The sequence below is a fragment of the Balaenoptera musculus genome, chromosome 7 (assembly GCF_009873245.2).
Source record: "Balaenoptera musculus isolate JJ_BM4_2016_0621 chromosome 7, mBalMus1.pri.v3, whole genome shotgun sequence".
Classification (NCBI taxonomy): Eukaryota; Metazoa; Chordata; class Mammalia; order Artiodactyla; family Balaenopteridae; genus Balaenoptera; species Balaenoptera musculus.
In genome coordinates, this window is record NC_045791.1 from 39815850 (window position 1) to 39833947 (window position 18098).

Here is an 18098-nt window from a genome sequence, read left to right on the forward strand (position 1 = left end):
CACTGTGAGGAGGTACTCTTATTACCCTCCATACTGCAGATGAGGAAACAAAAATCCAGAGAGATTAAAGTACCTGTCCAGGATCACAGAGCTAAAGAGGGCAAACCTAGATAGTCTGTCTCCAAAGCCTTCACTTCCGTATACCTCAATGGCGTTCTATTGTCATTTGGGATGGCATAATCCTTGATTGGATGGGAGTGTCCCACACAGTGTAGGACATTCTGCATTCTTTCCCTCCTCCCATTCAGTGCCAGTAACAGCTCCCAGGCATTGTGACAATCGAAAGTCGTTCCCAATCCCCAGCTCTTCCAAACAGCCACTTGGGAGAGGAATCCTCTGGGTTAAAAATACTATAAGCCTTTTCTCCAGGCAATACCACATCTCACTGAAGGCCTACACACACACAGACACTCTAGTATACATACACATATTCTCGTAATCACACAGCCAGGATTTTCCCTTCAGAGAAAAAAAAAATGTTAACCGAGTTAAACACTTTCTTCCTCATATTACTGTCTCAATGAACGTTGCCTTCCCTCCATCTCTTACATCTAGAGGGCACAGGCAGGATGAAGAAAAGACAAGGAAAAGAGAATAGAAAATGCAAAAATTAAAGGTGAGGAAAAGAAGTAGGGGAAAACAGAAATCAAATAGAAGACAGAAGAAATTGTTATGTCTAGTATTTATTGAGATAGGAGTTAGCTGCTCATAAGTCACTGAATAAAATAAAAGCAGCCAGAAAACCAAAACCATATCTGACTTGACTTCCCTTAAAATGTCTTTATGCATTTTAGAACCATTGAATTTCAGAATGGAGATGGCCCAGCAAATAACGATAGTGCAAACCCTCACCAAATGGAAGAATGCCCCCTACAACTTCTGTGACAGATGGCCACGCAGCCTCTGCCACATGTCATTTCCAAGAGTAGGCAGATCATTATCTACTTTTAGAAGGAATACATGTCTCTTTTGTGTAGTACTAATTGTTAGAAAGTCGTTCTCATTTAAAACAGAAATCTGCTACGCCTCGGCCTCATTTCTACCCTCTGGAACCATATGGAATGGTTAAATCCTTCTTCCACATGACATCTCTCTGAAATTATGAAGCAGTTATTATTTTGTCCTGAGTCTCCTCTAACCCAAAATAAACATATGCAAAACATAGAATATGCCCTCCAAATATCAGTACACCTGGTAGGATGACCAATGTCCTCAAAAGCCCTGTTTCATTTCCTTCTCCATAGTAATCTTTTCCTTGGAGAGCTCAAAATCAGCACATCTGGTGTGTATTTGTTTGGGAGTGCTCTGTGAACTCTGTACATACATATGTGTATAAATATGAATATGTACACACAAGCATAAACCACACATGGAGTTTGTGTGTTTGCATATAAATATGTAGACACATATGTGTGCACACATGTAAAATATACACATTGCTCATCTTGCCTTTTCTCTCAAGTGTTTCTTTTTGCATGGCTCCCATCCAGTCCAAGTTCATGAGGAGAGTTCATCTTATTTCCCGGCTTATTTCATCCCTCTGGAAATAAGGTGGGGACGTTGGGGTTATATTTACGTTCCTTAGTTCAATCATGAGTGGATGCTTGCATGCTCCTGTCTCCTATGTGCCCAGGCTTGAGTAGTTAGTTAACCCTCAGCTTCTAAGGGTAAGGAAACCACTTAGAATTGTACATCAGAGGAGCTGAGTAACTCTGAAGATATTTGATCATGTAAACAAAATTCATATCCTGTGATAACTGTAAGCCTGACATTAATCTAAACCCATTTGTCTTTTCCTCCCTTAATTTCATTTCCAATTAAGTGTTTCTTCCACCGTTTCTGGTTAGTTCATCACTTGTCCATTTTCTACCCTATTTTCAGAAAGCAGGAAAAAAAACCCTTCTTTGATATCCAGGAAAATGTCCAAAGGGCCCTGAGTTCAAATCGCTTTCTTATCTCACATTGTGATTTGAGTTTCACGGTTCAGTACTTTAGCGAGCCTCAAATGCAAGGGTTGTTTCCAGGTTATGATAATGTAATTGGATCCAAAGTCATTGTCATCCTTTCATCCCACAGAAGGTTATTTTGATCTTGCTCCTGGGGGCAGGAATTGAGTTGGAGGTGGTGGTGGAGGGCGCAGATATGAAGCAGCATTTAGCCCTTCTTCAAGTCTTTCATTTCATCCTGCTTCTTCACAGCACATGAAAATGCACTCAAGGGCCCTCCATTGTGCCTACCGTCTGCCCCTCCCACGGCTCTTCTTTCTCTACCCCTTCTCTCCTCGCCCTTCTCTCCTCTTTCTTAAAATGGAGGTCATGGAGAGAGCAGAATGGTTCCAGGGTGGGACAGATCAGAAGAAGACGAAGAGTCAGGACATGTTCTGAGGGCACCACTGTTGTGGCACCTGGAACGTGGCAGAGGTGGCCTCAGCGGAGCACGTAGGGCTCCTGGGGGCTCAGGGCTCAAAGCTCTCTGACAGTCCTTGCTCCTGTTCTGAGTTGGCAGCTCTTCCTTCTCTTCATAGCAACTGATTCCAACCTTTAGCACGTGCCTCGACCCCCTACCCACCCACCCACTCCCAACTCTTCACTGTCTGCCTCGTGCTTATGTAAAATAATCAGAAGCCATCGAGCACAAACTCCCTGAACTTTCTTTCCTTCCATCTCCACTCATCCTTATCTGCCCTGAAACAGGTACGATTTCAAAATGAAACATGCCCCTAGTTGTTTCTAAAATGAATTAAGTAATCCGCCTGTGTTCTTAAGCTTATTTCCTGTCTCCTCTGGGACGTCACTCTAATCTGATAAGGCTTTATCCACTCTTTATCTTCACTCTTACCTCCCCTATGCCTTAGTCTTCAAAAGCATTCAGGGCTAATCCATCTGCAAGTAAAAGGCAGTCTCATCGAGCTGCCGAATTATCCCTTTTATTTCCCTGTTTGTAAGAAAATTATACAATAAAAGCATTTATTTATAAGAGAGATATAATTTATTTATAAAAAATATTCATTTATTTATAAGAAAATTTTATTACAGAATTATGTTTTTATGAGAGATGTTATAGTGTAGTGTATGCATTTTTCTCAATGAGGTGATGTCACCCTCAAGGGGGCAAAAATTGATTCTTAGGGGGCAAAAATATTCTAAAATATTACAATGGTTTCTGGCCCTCCAAAGCTTAACTCTACTTGACAAAGTATTATTTCTTATTATTTAAATTCTCTCTCTTTAGGGAGAGTTTTAATTTAATTTTTCTCTCAGGGAGTAAGATCTGATAATGAGAAAGAGATTGAGAAACACTGATGTATAGGATCCAGCCGGCCTGGGTTTATATCCTGAACCCACCACTAGTTGGCTGGCTGTGTGACCTTTGACAGGCTACTTAACTTCACTGCGCCTCAGTTTTCTTATCTGTAGAATGGAGATCTTAGCATCTAATTCACGAAGTTGATTTTAAGTAAAAATTACTTGAGGTAATATAGGTAATGCTATGAGTGTTAGCCCACTCTTTCAACTAATTGAATCATATATACAATAAGTTAGCTACGAAATCTGGAGCCTGACTACCTCTTCATCTCTTCCCACTCTCCTTCTCACTCATTCTACTCCAGCTACACTCACATTCTTCCCATCTCCAAAATGCCACGCTTGCTTCCAATGTCACATCTTGATTTTTCTGTTCTTACCATCTGGAATCTCTTCCCCCAGATTTTCTCATGGCTTACTCCCTTACTCTATTCAAGTTTCTTCTCAGATGTTACCTCTTTAAAGAGGTTTCCCTGATTTATATTCCCACTTTTCTTTCCCTATTTCCTTTCTTTCTCTTTCTAGCACACATGACTACCTCAAGTTACACATTTTTATCTCTTTATTTCATTATGTATGAACTACAAGACGATGGAACTTCTCTGGTTTAGTCACTGTTGTATTCTTGGTGTCCAGAATATAGGGAAAAGTAGTATTGATTGAGTACTAGGCTCTAAGGATATAGTGGTGAATGAAAGAAATGCAGTCTTTGCTTTCCTGGAACCTAAAATCTAGTGATGGTCAGACATTAAACAAGAAAACATGCAATTAATGTATAAGTGATAACCAAAATTACAAAAGTCTGCTCTCCCAGACAACCTGAAGCAACACAACACAAATCATAGATTCCACATTGCCCTGCTGAGACCCACTGACAGGACTGCGGGTCCTTCTTAGGACCAGAGAGCTAGGGACCTGATTTCTTAGAAAACTGCAGGCTATGCTAATGGCTACTCCCATCCTTCTCCAACCTGGAATGGTAAGGGACTGAAACACTGCACTTGTCTTCTTGTCAGGACTTATTTTTCTTCCTTCTCAGGTTAGTTGGTTGTTTCACTCACTTTTCCCATTTTTATATTAATATTTTGCCTCTGCCACTGAGCCAATGAACCTCGAAGTGTGGGTCTTGGTCCACCTATATCAGAATCATCTGATATTCCAGTTAAAAATCTAGATTCCCAGGCCCTATATCCAACCTCAGAATTACTGAGGGAAGAACATGAGAATCTATATTTTAACAGTCCCTCCCCTTGAGATTTTTGATGCACAAAAAATTGAAAACAACTACATTAAACTGTGAGCTTCAGCCTCTTTGTTTTCCCAGAGGCTAGTACACGGTTGGTACTCAAATATTTGCTCAATATATACATGTTTATGTATTCCACATATATTTCAAACACAACATGTTTAAATCTGAACTTCCCTTTTCTTCCAAACTGTCATTGTTCTTCCTACCTTTCCTTTCTGAATTAGTAAAGCCTTAATCAGAGTCACCCTGAGCTATTTTACCTTTTTCTCCAAATTTATAATTAACCAATACTAATGGCTCTGTTAACTTAGTATTTGAGTTAAAAGGCTCATTGACAACCTGTCCCTTAGGGCATTTTTTTCCTTCTGATAACTAGTATAGTTCTTTTCCCAAGGTGAATACTCAGTTAATGTTTTATTTTATTTTTAATTTTTAAATAATTTTTAAATATTTATTTATTTATTTACTTATTTATTTGGCTGTGTCGGGTCTTAGTTGTGGCACACGGGATCTTCGTTGCAGTGCGTTGGTTTCTCTCTAGTTGCAGTGCGTTGAGCATGAAGGCTCTCTAGTTGTGGCGCATGGGCTCTAGAGTGTGCAGGCTCAGTAGTTGTGGCACACGGGCTTAGTTGCCCTGCGGCATGTGGGATCTTAGTTCCCCAACCAGAGATTGAACCCATATCCCCTGTATTGGAAAGCGGATGCTTAACCACTGGACCACCAGGGAAGTCCCTGTTTTATTTTAAATTTATTAAATTTTTCTTTATCAAAATAAAATATTAAAACAATTAAATTGGCCAGGGACTTAAAAAGCACAGATGCTGGCTTGGCTCCACTCTTCACAAAACAGAAATAGAGACACAGATGTAGAGAACAAATGTATGGACACCGAGGGGGGGAGAAGTGGGGGTGGGGTGAATTGGGAGATTATGATTGACATATACACACTACTGATACTATGTATAAGATAGATAACTAATGAGAACCTACTGCATAGCTCAGGGAAATCTACTCAGTGCTCTGTGGTGACCTAAATGGGAAGGAAATCCAAAAAAGAGGGGATATATGTATACATATAGCTGATTCACTTTTCTGTACAGTAGAAATGAAGACAACGTTGTAAAGCAACTATACGCCAATAAAAATTAATTTTAAAAGAAATCAATGAAACCTGAGGTCTAAGCACAGTGTATTATCTTTCAATGGTAGAGGCCTTGCTTTCTTCAAACTCAGGCTTAATGGATTATGATTTACCACCACTAATATAGGAAAACTTTTCAAGCACAAATGTCGGAGGGAAGATCACAGCAGTCCTCATTCTCTGGGATTAGATAGTGAGGCTGTTTCTTAACCAGCTTCTAAATCTTATAAAAAAGGATACATACACCAAAGCTTAAATGGCTGCCAGAAATTGTATTCATCCATCTTCACTGGAAGAACCAGTTAAACTGGAGTAAAATTATCATTTTTATATTTATGGTACCTATCGACTTTATAAAAACTCCAGCCTTTAAATTATGATTTTCAACTTTCTCTCTTTTTTTGTGAATTTTGTTCACAGGACAGTGTTATCTTCTTGAATACAATTTCTCTTTTTCTCAAAAAAAAAAAAAAAAAAGAATTTTGAAGGAAAAAATGATCATATTAAAATACAAAAGCAAAATGATATTTAATACTTACTTGATCTTCCCATTCAAATTTCCTAAATGAATAATATCCTTATCCCATATTGTCTTTAATTGGATTCTCCAAATTTAAATCTACATTCAAATTCAGTGATGCATCTGTAGGTTCTCATTATTCTCTAAAGAATATATGTTTAAATATATTTTCCTTTTATATCTTTTATAATTAAGGGTAAGCAACTGAGTACATATTATAAAAGAAAATAGGTATTAGTTACTCAGAATATACTTACATAGTCAAAAAAAAAATTTCAGATATTCTGAGAGAGTTACTTTAGACACAACGCCAGGGAACTGGAACCAGTACTTCTAATATTCTGCAGTCTGACTGGGGAAATTGGAGAATAGAAATTTTAAAAAATGTTTATTGAACTCCTACTGTTTATCAATGAGCATGATTCAGAGGTATTCACCTTGGAAGCAGAACAAAGGAACACAGATTTCACTCTAACTATATGCAAAGCTGTCCTGCTAAACAGTTCATGATTTAATCTAGGAGAATCCAGTGCCAGGAACTCAGGAAATTCTCAATAAATGGTAGGTATTAACATGATAATCCTGACATCAACCATGTAGAGTTTAAAGACAAGTCCTCCTACTAATATACCTCTTTTACAGAAGAAGAAACTAAAAATATATTTTTAAATTTTTACTACACAAGTGTCAAAATGAAGTCAAAATGAATTAGAAAAACCCCTCCAAAAGCCTCCCAAGGACCACTTCATAGCCCTAGTTTTTTAGAATGATACCCACTCCAACCAAGTATGTGCAGATCCTTGAGGAATTTGACTAGGTAAGTCTACCATTTGGGATGACAGCCAGAAGTACCTTAAACAGCCAACCCACCTATATATTTAGTTTTCTGCTAGTAATTTGGAAACTAATACAACTAAACCAAAAAGCAGCATCATGTATCTATATGAAAGGTCATCTGTTGAAGAATGTGTGTATTGACTGCTATTAAAGGTAAAATTTCTTAATTTCTTTGTTTTCTATTCTTTTTTATCCATACTTTTTCATCGCTCTGAACATCATGGAAGCCCAGCTAAGAGGGAAAAAAAAGAGGAGAAAGGCATAGCTGGTGGGGACCACCAGTAGAGATTGTTACTGATTTTCTGAAGATCCATAGTATTGAGTCTGTAGAGCTGCTTATAACCAACTTTTGTCATCCTTACAGATTCTCATAGACTCACTAGGAAAAAGACGTGGAAAAGGGTGGGAAGAGGCCTTTAAAGGTGCTTTTTCACCATGCATTTGTCACCATTGGATTGTTGTAAAGATCGAATGAGATACTCAATGGAAAGAGCTTAGCAAACAGTTTGGGGCATATGGGGTACACACACACACACACACGCACATGCCTGAGTTTCCAATCATGCTGGTTCTCAGAAATGTGTGCTTCCCATAAGTACTATACTCTCTCTTCACTTCTATGTTTTTGCTAATTTATCTGCCTTTCACCATCCAACTAATACTTCCCTTCTCTGACCACAGTATGAGCAGAGATTATTGTGTTCTTGTTCATCCCTCAAGTCTAAGGATAGCTTCTCCAAAAATCATTCCCAAAGAATCCAGGATATGGTTCTCTCATGTTACTTACTGTGTATTGTGTATGTGCCTATCTGTCTGTGTCCACCAATAGACTGTGAGATCTCAAAGACGAGGACTGTGTCCTTTTAACTCAATATCTTTCAACACCCAACACAGGGCCTGAGCGATGGGACAGGCTCAGCAAATATTGAAAGGATGGACAAATGGAGGGCAGGGGTGCACGGAGGAAATGGCTGAGCCCCAGTGCTGCCATCGATGTGGATATTCCAAACTGGAGTGAGGAGGCGTGGAATAAAAAGGAGAATCAGAGACTTAAGACACATGTTACCATAGCTGCACTTACCTGGGTTCCCTCCCATGGAGTAAAGTACAGACTTAAAGTTAAAATGTTGTGGAAGGCAATGCGTAAGTATAAATTATTCAGAATCTTCCCTTCTTCCCTTCCCAAGTCTTTAGGAGCCTAAGTTTATCTCAAAGCAGGGATGCTATACCCCTCCTAACACTGGAGAAATAAGTGGCATTACTGTCTGCAGATCACTCAGCGCTCCTCTGAGAACAGTGCTCCTGGGCTGTGAGTCTCAAACTTTAGGGACAATGTTTATAGCAGGTGAGGTTAAAATGCAGATTCTTGAAAAAGAATGGATACATGTATGTGTATAACTGAATCACTTTGCTGTATACCTGAAACTAACACAACATTGTAAATCAACTGTACTCCAACATAAAATAAAAATTAAATTTATAAAAATGCAGATTCTGATTCAGTTGTTCTGGGAATGTATAGTTTTTATTCGGTTTTACTCTGTCTGGGAGAAAATTTCACAAAAATTGTGCTCAGTGTTCAAAAACCCAAAAAATAACGGTGAGGCATTTTATTCTAGCCCAGTGTTTCTCAACTTTGGCTGTACATTAGAAAGACCTGGGAAGCTTCTAAAAACACAATGCAGACCAGTGGTCATCTTTGCCCCTTCCCCCCCATCAATTAATCAGAATTTGGGAGGATTTCTTCAGTGTGATTCTACCATAAAGCTGTCAGAGCCAGTGTTCTACCAGTCTACCAGTGCCACTCAGAGTCTGGTCCAAGTTCTGGTTCAGTCTGCAAGCTGTTGTTACATCTGGGACAAGTATCCAAACCAAGAGTAAGAGTTTAGAAACTTTTACAGCAATATGACAAATTAAGTTTATGTCTACTGAATCTAATAATAAAAATAGATGGGGCTTCCCTGGTGGCGCAGCGGTTGACAATCTGCCTGCCAATGCAGGGGACACGGGTTCGAGCTGTGGTCTGGGAAGATCCCACATGCCGCGGAGCAACTGGGCCCGTGAGCCACAACTACTGAGCCTGCGCGTCTGGAGCCTGTGCTCCACAACAAGAGAGGCCGCGATAGTGAGAGACCCGCGCACCGCGATGAAGAGTGGCCCCCGCCTGCCACAACTAGAGAAAGCCCTCGCACAGAAACGAAGACCCAACACAGCCATAAATAAATAAATAAATTTAAAAGAGAAACCTTTCATTAAAAAAAAAAAAAAAAAGATGGACTCATTTAAAACAAAAAGTTGACTTACAAACAAAGATTCTGATACCCACCGCCTCCCAAGAAGGCTTCTGTATAATCAAACACCCACCTTTGGTATTGAGGTTATGCTCAGCCCCTTCTATAAGCTGTTACCTCTCAAAGTTGAAACATTAAGTTCAGTGATTAATTGCTGGGGCAAATCACTTGGAGACCCGGGTACCACAGGGTTAATAAGCAGGAATGGGGTAGGTGGGGTTACAAACCAGGAACACATGCCCTCCAAGTTAGACAGTTTTCTTTAATTGCCCTGAAAACACACACCCTCTCACATAACACGGAAGGTGAGAGCTGAATGAAGTTTTCTGGGTAATGGCTTGAAATGTTTTCCTTATGAGAAGCGGTGTTGAGTTACAGCGTGCAGACCGAGAACTTGGAGGAGAGAAGGCGCAGCCCGGACCCCACCTTTTCTTGGGTTTGTAGGAAGGTGGACATGGGCTCATGGAGACGAGAGGCGAGTGATCTGTTGACCTGTCTGGTGGCTGGAATCGACTGCTCCCAGAGTGACCAAAGGGCAATGTTGAGCAGGGCTTAGCCAGCCAAGCAGGCACGGATGCTTTGCTGTGAAATGCCACGCAGGCAGAGACTGACAAGCGGTAGGAGCTGAGCTCTCCCTTTGGACTGCTGCTTCCTGCTGTGTTCAGGGGAGGGGGCCACTTGCTGCCAACTTTGCTGCTGCTGCTGCTCTTGCTACTACGTCAGCTCCCTCTCCACTCAAGGTAAGCAGGCTCAGAGGGAGGGCAGGCTGCAAGGGAAGCCTTTGTACCATGAACAAGATCCGAAAGTTTTTCCGAGGAAGTGGGAGAGTCCTGGCATTTGTATTTGTAGCTTCTGTCATCTGGCTGCTCTTTGACATGGCAGCTCTCCGCCTCTCATTCAGCGAGATCAACACTCGGGTCCTGAAGGAAGACATCATCCGGAGGGAGAGGATAGGGCTCAGAGTTCAGCCCTACCAGGTGAAGAGCCTTGACGGCAGCGTGAAAGAGATGAAGCCCCCCTCGAAGGGACACGGCAAGGGCGTACGGGGCAAAGAGAACTTTAGAAAGACTGAAAAGAGTAAGCTCAAGGTTGAGGGTGATCTGGACCAAACCCAGAAGGAAAGAAAAGTGCAGAATGCCCCCGGAAGGGGCAAGGTTGCACCTTTGTGGCGTCCTGCATATCTGCAGACCCCCCCAGTGACTTTTACCAAGCGGAAGACAAAAGGGCGAGATGTCAGACCTGAAGTTTCCTCGCACGTGACGCCAAAGCAAAAGACAGCCCAGGGGGCTGAGAAAACCCCATTCACAGCAGCAAGGGGAACTCCATTGGCCAAAATATCTGTACACACAGGACCTGTTGGTATAAACCAGGAGGGCCTGAAGAGTCTTAGTCTCAGCAGTGAAACATCAAAACAAGCAGCTGAGAGGAACCCAAATGTGACCATCCGTCTTAATGTTGACAGATCAAAGCAGCAATTCCAGGCAGTAGCAAATGAAAGGACCTACCCTGCCAGCCCACCAGGGCCAAAACCCAGGGAAGCCATAGCCTTAAATAAAACTGAGACTCAGAGCAAAGAACTAAATGCAAATAAACACAAAGCCAGTAAGAACCTTCCCTTTTCCAAGTCCATTGCCAATTCAAGTCGCTTAAAGAAGCAATCTATTAATGAGACACAGTTGGGAGGCTTGCCAAAGGATGATGGAGCCAAAGTGGCTGATGGGAAGAAACTCAATTTGTCTGAAAGCCATGTTGTGATTATAACCAAGGAGGAGGAGCTAAAGACAGACACCAAAGAGGTCCCCAATTCCAAAACCAAAACTATATTTCCTACAGTACTGCGCAAAAGCCAAGAGCAACACATTGCCAGGAAGAGCAGGGAGGCATCTTTCTCTTCTCTTGCTCTCCAGGGAGCAGCAGTGTCTCAAACCAACCAAGCCTTAGCTGGTGGGCTGGGGCCAGCAAGAATCAACTTAACTGCCAAAACCCAGCCTGCACAACTCAACCAAAGTCACAGAAAAGCTCATTCACCTGAAGATGGTGGAATGCACCGTGTGTTAAGAATTGATGTGACACTTTCTCCAAGGGACCCCAAAGCTCCAGGTCAATTTGGACGTCCGGTAGTTGTTCCCCATGGAAAGGAGAAGGAGGTAGAAAGAAGATGGAAAGAAGGAAATTTCAATGTCTACCTCAGTGATTTGATCCCAGTGGACAGAGCCATTGAAGACACAAGACCTTCTGGGTAAGATCCATTTTTCTTCTCTTTCCTCAGCCCCAAGTATTTTGGGTCTTACATAGAGAAGACTTATTTCTAGATAATTCTGTGTGATTTTTGGTCATCTAGAGAATTAGAGCAACAATAATCATTAGGCACAGTTCAAATAGTCACACAGAGGAAACACAGAGAAAAATTCCGATATCAGCATACCCATTGCACTCTCTTTATACATTTATTTCTCTGAGACTTTGGCCCTCATCCCTATTAGCTCATGTTCTGTTCCCTTTTCTGTATTGAAAACCTATCAAAATGATTAGGGGGGCTCAATTCCTAATAAGGTGTATATGAACGGTAGAGCTTAAAATGTAATTCCGTTAAAACAGTGACAATGAAGTGAATTCTCAATTTCAGAATTTTTTATTATTAGCAAGTTTGTCAGGAGTATATTTGGGAAAGGAGCACAGAGAAGGAGCCTTCTAGGCCTCTCTGGAATCATGTCTTAGCCAGCAGAATTCTGCCTAATCATGAGTAATGGTCACCATAAGTGAAGAAGTGATTCTACTCCTTAGAATTTAATATCCTTTATAGATGAGAATGGTAGATAGTTCAGGAGTTCAGTGATACAGGAATAATAATTTTGGAAAAAGTCAATCAGCCAATAAGTAGCAAACACCCACAGGGCATACAAGAATATAATATTTTATATTTCTAGAGTTTCACCATTTATGAAGCAACTGCACACAAATCACATGAATTTCACAAGAGCTCTGCAAAGGAGGCAGCAGATATTATGCGTTCAAATCAACAAGTAAGGGCACTCAGAAATTACTTCAGTCTTCCAAGACAGCACAGCTCTGAAGGTGCCCAGTGAGCCTTCATAAACCAGTTTTTAAAAAATTATATTCCTTTAACTAGAAAGTAGATCACAAATATTTAATCTGTTTCAAATATATTTGGTTTCTGGCTGTTTTTGGCCCACTCATAAGTGAGGGTACCTCATAGCCATATGTTCACTACCCATTAACTGATAATACAACTCCATGTATGCCTTGATATGCAATTCCTGAGCCAAACAATGTTTGCCGAGAAGGTGGAATTAGGGAATATCAAGATTCAGATTTAGCACATGTGGTCTGTAAAGAATGCCCTCCTTTGGCTTCTGTAAAAAAAAAAAAAAAAAAAAAGGAAAACAACTCTTCTCTGTGATCTAGGTATTCAGTGTTACTAAGAGGAAGGCAGATATAGATGTGCCTGTATTCATACTGGTGAGAGGGGCCTCTTCATTGGGAGGTTAGCCATTTTCAGCTCTTAGCCATTGGCAGATGGCTATTGGCCATGCACTAATCACCTGTTTAGGCCAAGCACTCTGCCATTCATGTTCCTCACCCTGGTGAAACTCACGACCTTGAGGAGAACACAAATATACCCAAAGTAAAGATGAAGAAACTGAGGCCCTGGGAAGTTATATTGTCTGTGGTCATAGAGCTAGCAATTATAGAGAAATTAATAAAATCCATGCTCAAAATTATGTTGTGCTGTTGGTCACCCATATCTTACTAATCACTACCAAAATGATCCCAAAAATTATGCTGGACCAGCTCTGATCTGAAATCCTGTATATCACATATCACATATATCACATATATTTATGATATATCACTATATTACTACACATATACACTATGTATGGCATATCCAAATATGCCAGTATAGGGCATATACTATATATGCCATACTATGTATGGCATATTACTATACATATCCTGTATAGTGTATACTATATGGCCATATACTATACATGCCAACTTTGAACACAAAACACCGGAGAATGAAGTAGGAAAGTAGCTTTATTTTAACATCCCTTCTGTGGCCTGGCAGACTGCTATGGAGCTTGGGGAAAAATCAGACACTGCACAGAAGCCCAGGCTGCAATTCCAAACCAGAGAAAGGACAATTGTGTGAGGGCCAAAAGCAAGTAATAATGATGTTATCGTCCATGTGATTTATTGAAGGCTTTGGTCTGTGGAAGTTAAGGGTTGCTGCCCAGGGAAGTCATAGTCAGGCTCTGTCTTCTGAAGGAGGCTGTCCCGACAGTAGGAGAAAGTGAGTGACACGTGTGCTTGAGAGGATGAGTCAGACAGCATGTGACCAGGTCCCTCCCTCTTATCACACAACCCACCTTGGCTAAATATAGGTGCTCTTGGCAAGGTGCCTACCTGTTGCTCTACTCTTCCAACAGGATGGAGGTGACAGTTTTAAGCCAGCAGGGATCCTGTGTACGGAACCCCTTTTGGGCCATTCTTACAGGGAAGAGAATACATTATTTTTCTTTTCTTTTACCCAAACACTCTGACTACAAGTATGTGCAAATTATGTATTCATATGGATAAAGTTTGGAAGAAAATACAATGAAAACATTTGATTTATCAGGTTGGCATGATTTAAAGTTTCTTACTTTGATTTTATTTTTTTCAGCTTTGCTCAAAAGGTATATGAGATGCTTGTAAGAACATACACAATAAGATTTTTGAGATAATAAATTTTACAAGTCAGCAGGGGGGGGAAATTGTTATAGATATAATAAGAATGTGTGTGTGTGCACGTGCATGTACGGAGAGAGACAAAGAAAAAGAAAGAAGAGAGAAAGAAAGAAGAGAAAAAAAGAGAAAGAAAGAAAGAAAGAAAGAAAGAAAGAAAGAAAGAAAGAAAGAAAGAAAGAAAGAAAGAGAAAGAAAAAAAAAAAAAAAAAAAAAAAAAAAAAAGAAAAAAAAGAAAAAAAAAGAAAGAAAGAAAGAAAGAGAGAGAGAAGAAAAGAAAAAAAAGAAAGAAAGAAAAAAAAAAAAAAAAAAAAAAAAAAAAAAAAAAAAAAAAAAAAAAAAGAAAGAAAAAGAAAAAGAAAGAAAGAAAGAAAGAAAGAAAAAGAAAGAAAGAAAGGGAGAGAGAAAGAATCTATTAGAATGCCGAAGGACTGGCCTTAAATTTAGCTATGGTAGCAACCCACTGGAACCTTTAAATTTTAAGAGTTCTGGGAAATATCTCCCTTACTGCTTCTTTCATTTCCCCCAAATCCACGTTATGGATTGATTAACACAGTATAACTGACATATCATAACTGGCTATTGAATATACATTGAACCAAAACAAGGATAAAAACCATAAATTTGCTAGTATGTTTGTTTAAATTTAGGTCCCCTCAGTAAAGATAATAAGTAGTTAATAGTTCTTAAGGATGATGATTTAACCGATATGCTAGGATGAGGTTGACATTGAGAAGGAGAAGAGAGAAGCAGCATTCCCAGGACAATTTCACTTGCTCTTGTTCTGAAATCAGACTCTCTTTTCCAAAACTGCTCTTCTCTCCTTTTCTCCTGAGTCCCAAAGAACCATTTCTGAGATGTTGAGATATAGTCATGGCCTTTTCCAAAAGCACAAAAACTCCTTTCTGTCATTAGCATTATTCTCACTGTCCTTTTCAGTGCCACCCTGATTTCTGACCCTGGCTGTGGGGCTATCGCTTGCTGCATGTGACATGCTCTCTAATGTGGGCCTTCAGCATAAGGATAGTTAGTCTTATTATCTTTCTCTACTCATCACGTTCGTTACCATCCACTGATATTTTTCTTAACTGGTCCCTTCCCACGGCTTCCCCCTATCCTCACCTTTCACAGTCCTCACCATTTCTCCTAGAACTTCTTAACCTGACACTGCTCAAAATCTAATTGTATCTTACCTCCATCTAGACCATGATTTGACTGTGACCTCTAAATTCCAATGACCATTAATGCACTCTCCTGGTTACTGAAACACTCCTTGCTGTGTGCCCTTCACTAACCGTGGCCTTGAGAATCTGTTTCAACTTCTCAGTGAAATTCTGATCTTAGGAAGGAAACTCTGTCTTTTACTTTATTTTGTATCCATTTAGCACTGAGCAGGTGCTGTGCACTCAAGAGATACAAGTTTACACAATATGGTTTTAAAGATAAGATTCTCTGAAATGATTTTTGAATATTGATACTATTTTTAAAAAAATAAATGATAGATAACTATTCAAATAAGGCTTGCAAGAAGTCATTTTACAAATTAATAATGACTTCCTAATTTTTCATTTTGAATATATGGAATATGTTAATGTCTCATTGAAGGTAAATACATCCTATTCTAACACTATTGTCTATTCATTAATTCGTGTTCATTCATTAATTCATATCTTTGTTGTTGTTTGGTTTGTCATTTTAATGTTTTGACTTTCAATGGATGAAAATCTCCTTATCTTATTTATGAGAATGTTTTATGCCAGTAAATAAAATACAATTTCATTTTGCTTAGAATTTTTGCCTATAAAATATGCTTCAGATAAAATACTGTTTTGACGGTTATTTCAAATTTCCATATTTAACCCTTTCTTTATAAAAAGCTAACCCTTGCAGTTCTTACTATTAATTATTGCAGTTTGTTTTAGCCAGCAATAATCAATACATACACACAGGCTTTGGTAAAACATGGTCCTATCTACTGGAAATGCAGGGCAATTCTACTTAGAGAAGTCTGTCCTGTGGCCTGCAGCTAGAGTGAAGATGTAACTTCAAAAATGAACTTATTTTAAGAGTGCACTTCCTGAATCTGCATTTAGAGAAAAATGACTCAAAGACATGTTTGCTGCCAACATTTAGTTTTTTAGAGGACAGTAAGAATTACAGCATGCTCTTCTAGCACTGCTGCATCATCACGATGTTAGCCAATTGTTTATTTTAATGCTTTGCTTTTCCTACGGTACTCTGGCAAGCCCCTCAATAAAGCAACAAGAATGGGCCTATTCTCTTAGCCCAGAGCTGGGACTCTCAACCAATCATTTGATTCCTTCCTACACAGCTAAAGAGAGTTTTCTTTTGGCACATATGAAAAGCAAAATATAGCACCGTGCGTTTGCCACAAAACAGTCCAATTTACTGAGGGGAAAGAAAAACCTTTCTAGAACATAAATTTCCACCTCTCCCCTACTCTCCCAATCCTAGTGAGGTCAAAAACCACAACTAATGAATTACTGAAAGTAAACTGACCACATAGCCTTTCAAACTTCATGCTTCTAAATGTGTGTATCAGGCTGAGAGAAAAGAGAAACTTTACTATTATGTGAAGTTCAATGTCCTTAGTTTTACATAAGATTAGTATTTTAATTGGTGAGATGAGATAGCTTTTGTGACTAATAGTGATAGGAGAACATTATCTAAAATTGACTGGAAAAGCTCTGAGACCTCCCTGAGAAACCAAACAAGGGCAGGGGAAAAAAAAAAATCTCACAAGATGGATTTAAAAGGGTTATTTCCTGCCTTCTCTTCCATGAGTGTACACAAAGCAATGTTGCTTTTGAATTGTGTGTGTGTTTGTGTACATGCCCATGCTCATTAGTGTGTTCATGTGTGTTAGAGCACAGTGTGCTATTTCACTAAAAAGTTATATCAGAAAGCTGGAAATATAACGCAACTTTGTTTAAAGGGTGCAGGCTAGACCATAACAAGACAAAGGTTAAATGTGGCCAAAAGATGACTATAGAGCTTTTGACATTTTTACTTATCACACTCTCCCCACAACTAGGGGAATGATAAGGAGAGAGACGATCAGAGGATATAAAACACGCTTCTGCTACTGATTCAAAGAGAAGAAAACAGTGCCTAATTAATGTAAAACTGAGAAATGTTAAAGCAAATCCGTGACTTTGTCTCCTAAATACTGCCAGAGACCTAGAAATATTTATGCGAGAGAGGAATTAATGAATGTAGAAATTCAAACCTGTGTACACTTCTTTTTTTACACACCTCATCCAGGGCCCAGTTTAACCATCACAAAATTATTTATCAAATTCTTGTGGTGATATTGCCCCGAGTACTCTTGTCCCAGAAAATAACTCCCTGTTGGGCTGTTCTGGGCGACCCATTCAGAGCAGAGCCTCTCAAGAAGGGAACATTTTTTGCTCAAGGCTCAGAAAATAGGGGAAAAATAACAATGTTTGTTTAGAAGCTCTGTTTTGTTGTTTGCTTTCAGAATAAAGGGAGCTTTTTAGAGTCTCCTCTATGTTTAAAAAAAAATCTACATTATTCTAAACTAAAATATCTTCTAAATTGGCCCCGCTTCTAAAACGTTGGTGTACGGGTATGTGTGAGAAGGGTCAATGCAGAGAAACTGAGTACAGTATTTCAAAAGGCCTTTACGACTTGCCTTCTCATTTTTTCCTTAAAATCATTCTTCAAGGCAGGTACTGTCACTGTCCCAGCTTCACCTGTAGAGAAGCTGAGACTTAGAGAGGAAGCTGAGGTTTCAGATGGCGGCAGGCAATGCAGTTGGTGGCGGTTCATTTCATTCCACGCCTGTTTGCTCACTGCCTGTCATGATCTGGGCAGCTGGGACCTTCCATGCTCCATGTACGTCATCTCGTTTGATCCTCACAACAGCCATGCCAGATTGATAAAGTGCTACAGATGAGGAAGAAAGCACAGGGAAAGGTAACTTGCCCAGGGACTCACAGCTCATGAATGGTAGGGCTGG

General features: G+C 39.8%; 1 protein-coding gene across 1 annotated transcript in view; it reads left to right on the plus strand.

Annotated features, from left to right (window-relative positions):
* Positions 1-9735: 9735 nt before the first annotated feature.
* GALNT5 (polypeptide N-acetylgalactosaminyltransferase 5) overlaps positions 9736-18098 on the plus strand; it is a 37223-nt gene continuing 28860 nt past the window's right edge. The window contains 1 exon segment of the mRNA XM_036858258.1: positions 9736-11582. Coding sequence (XP_036714153.1) covers positions 10132-11582 — 1451 coding nt within the window. The 5' untranslated portion in view covers positions 9736-10131.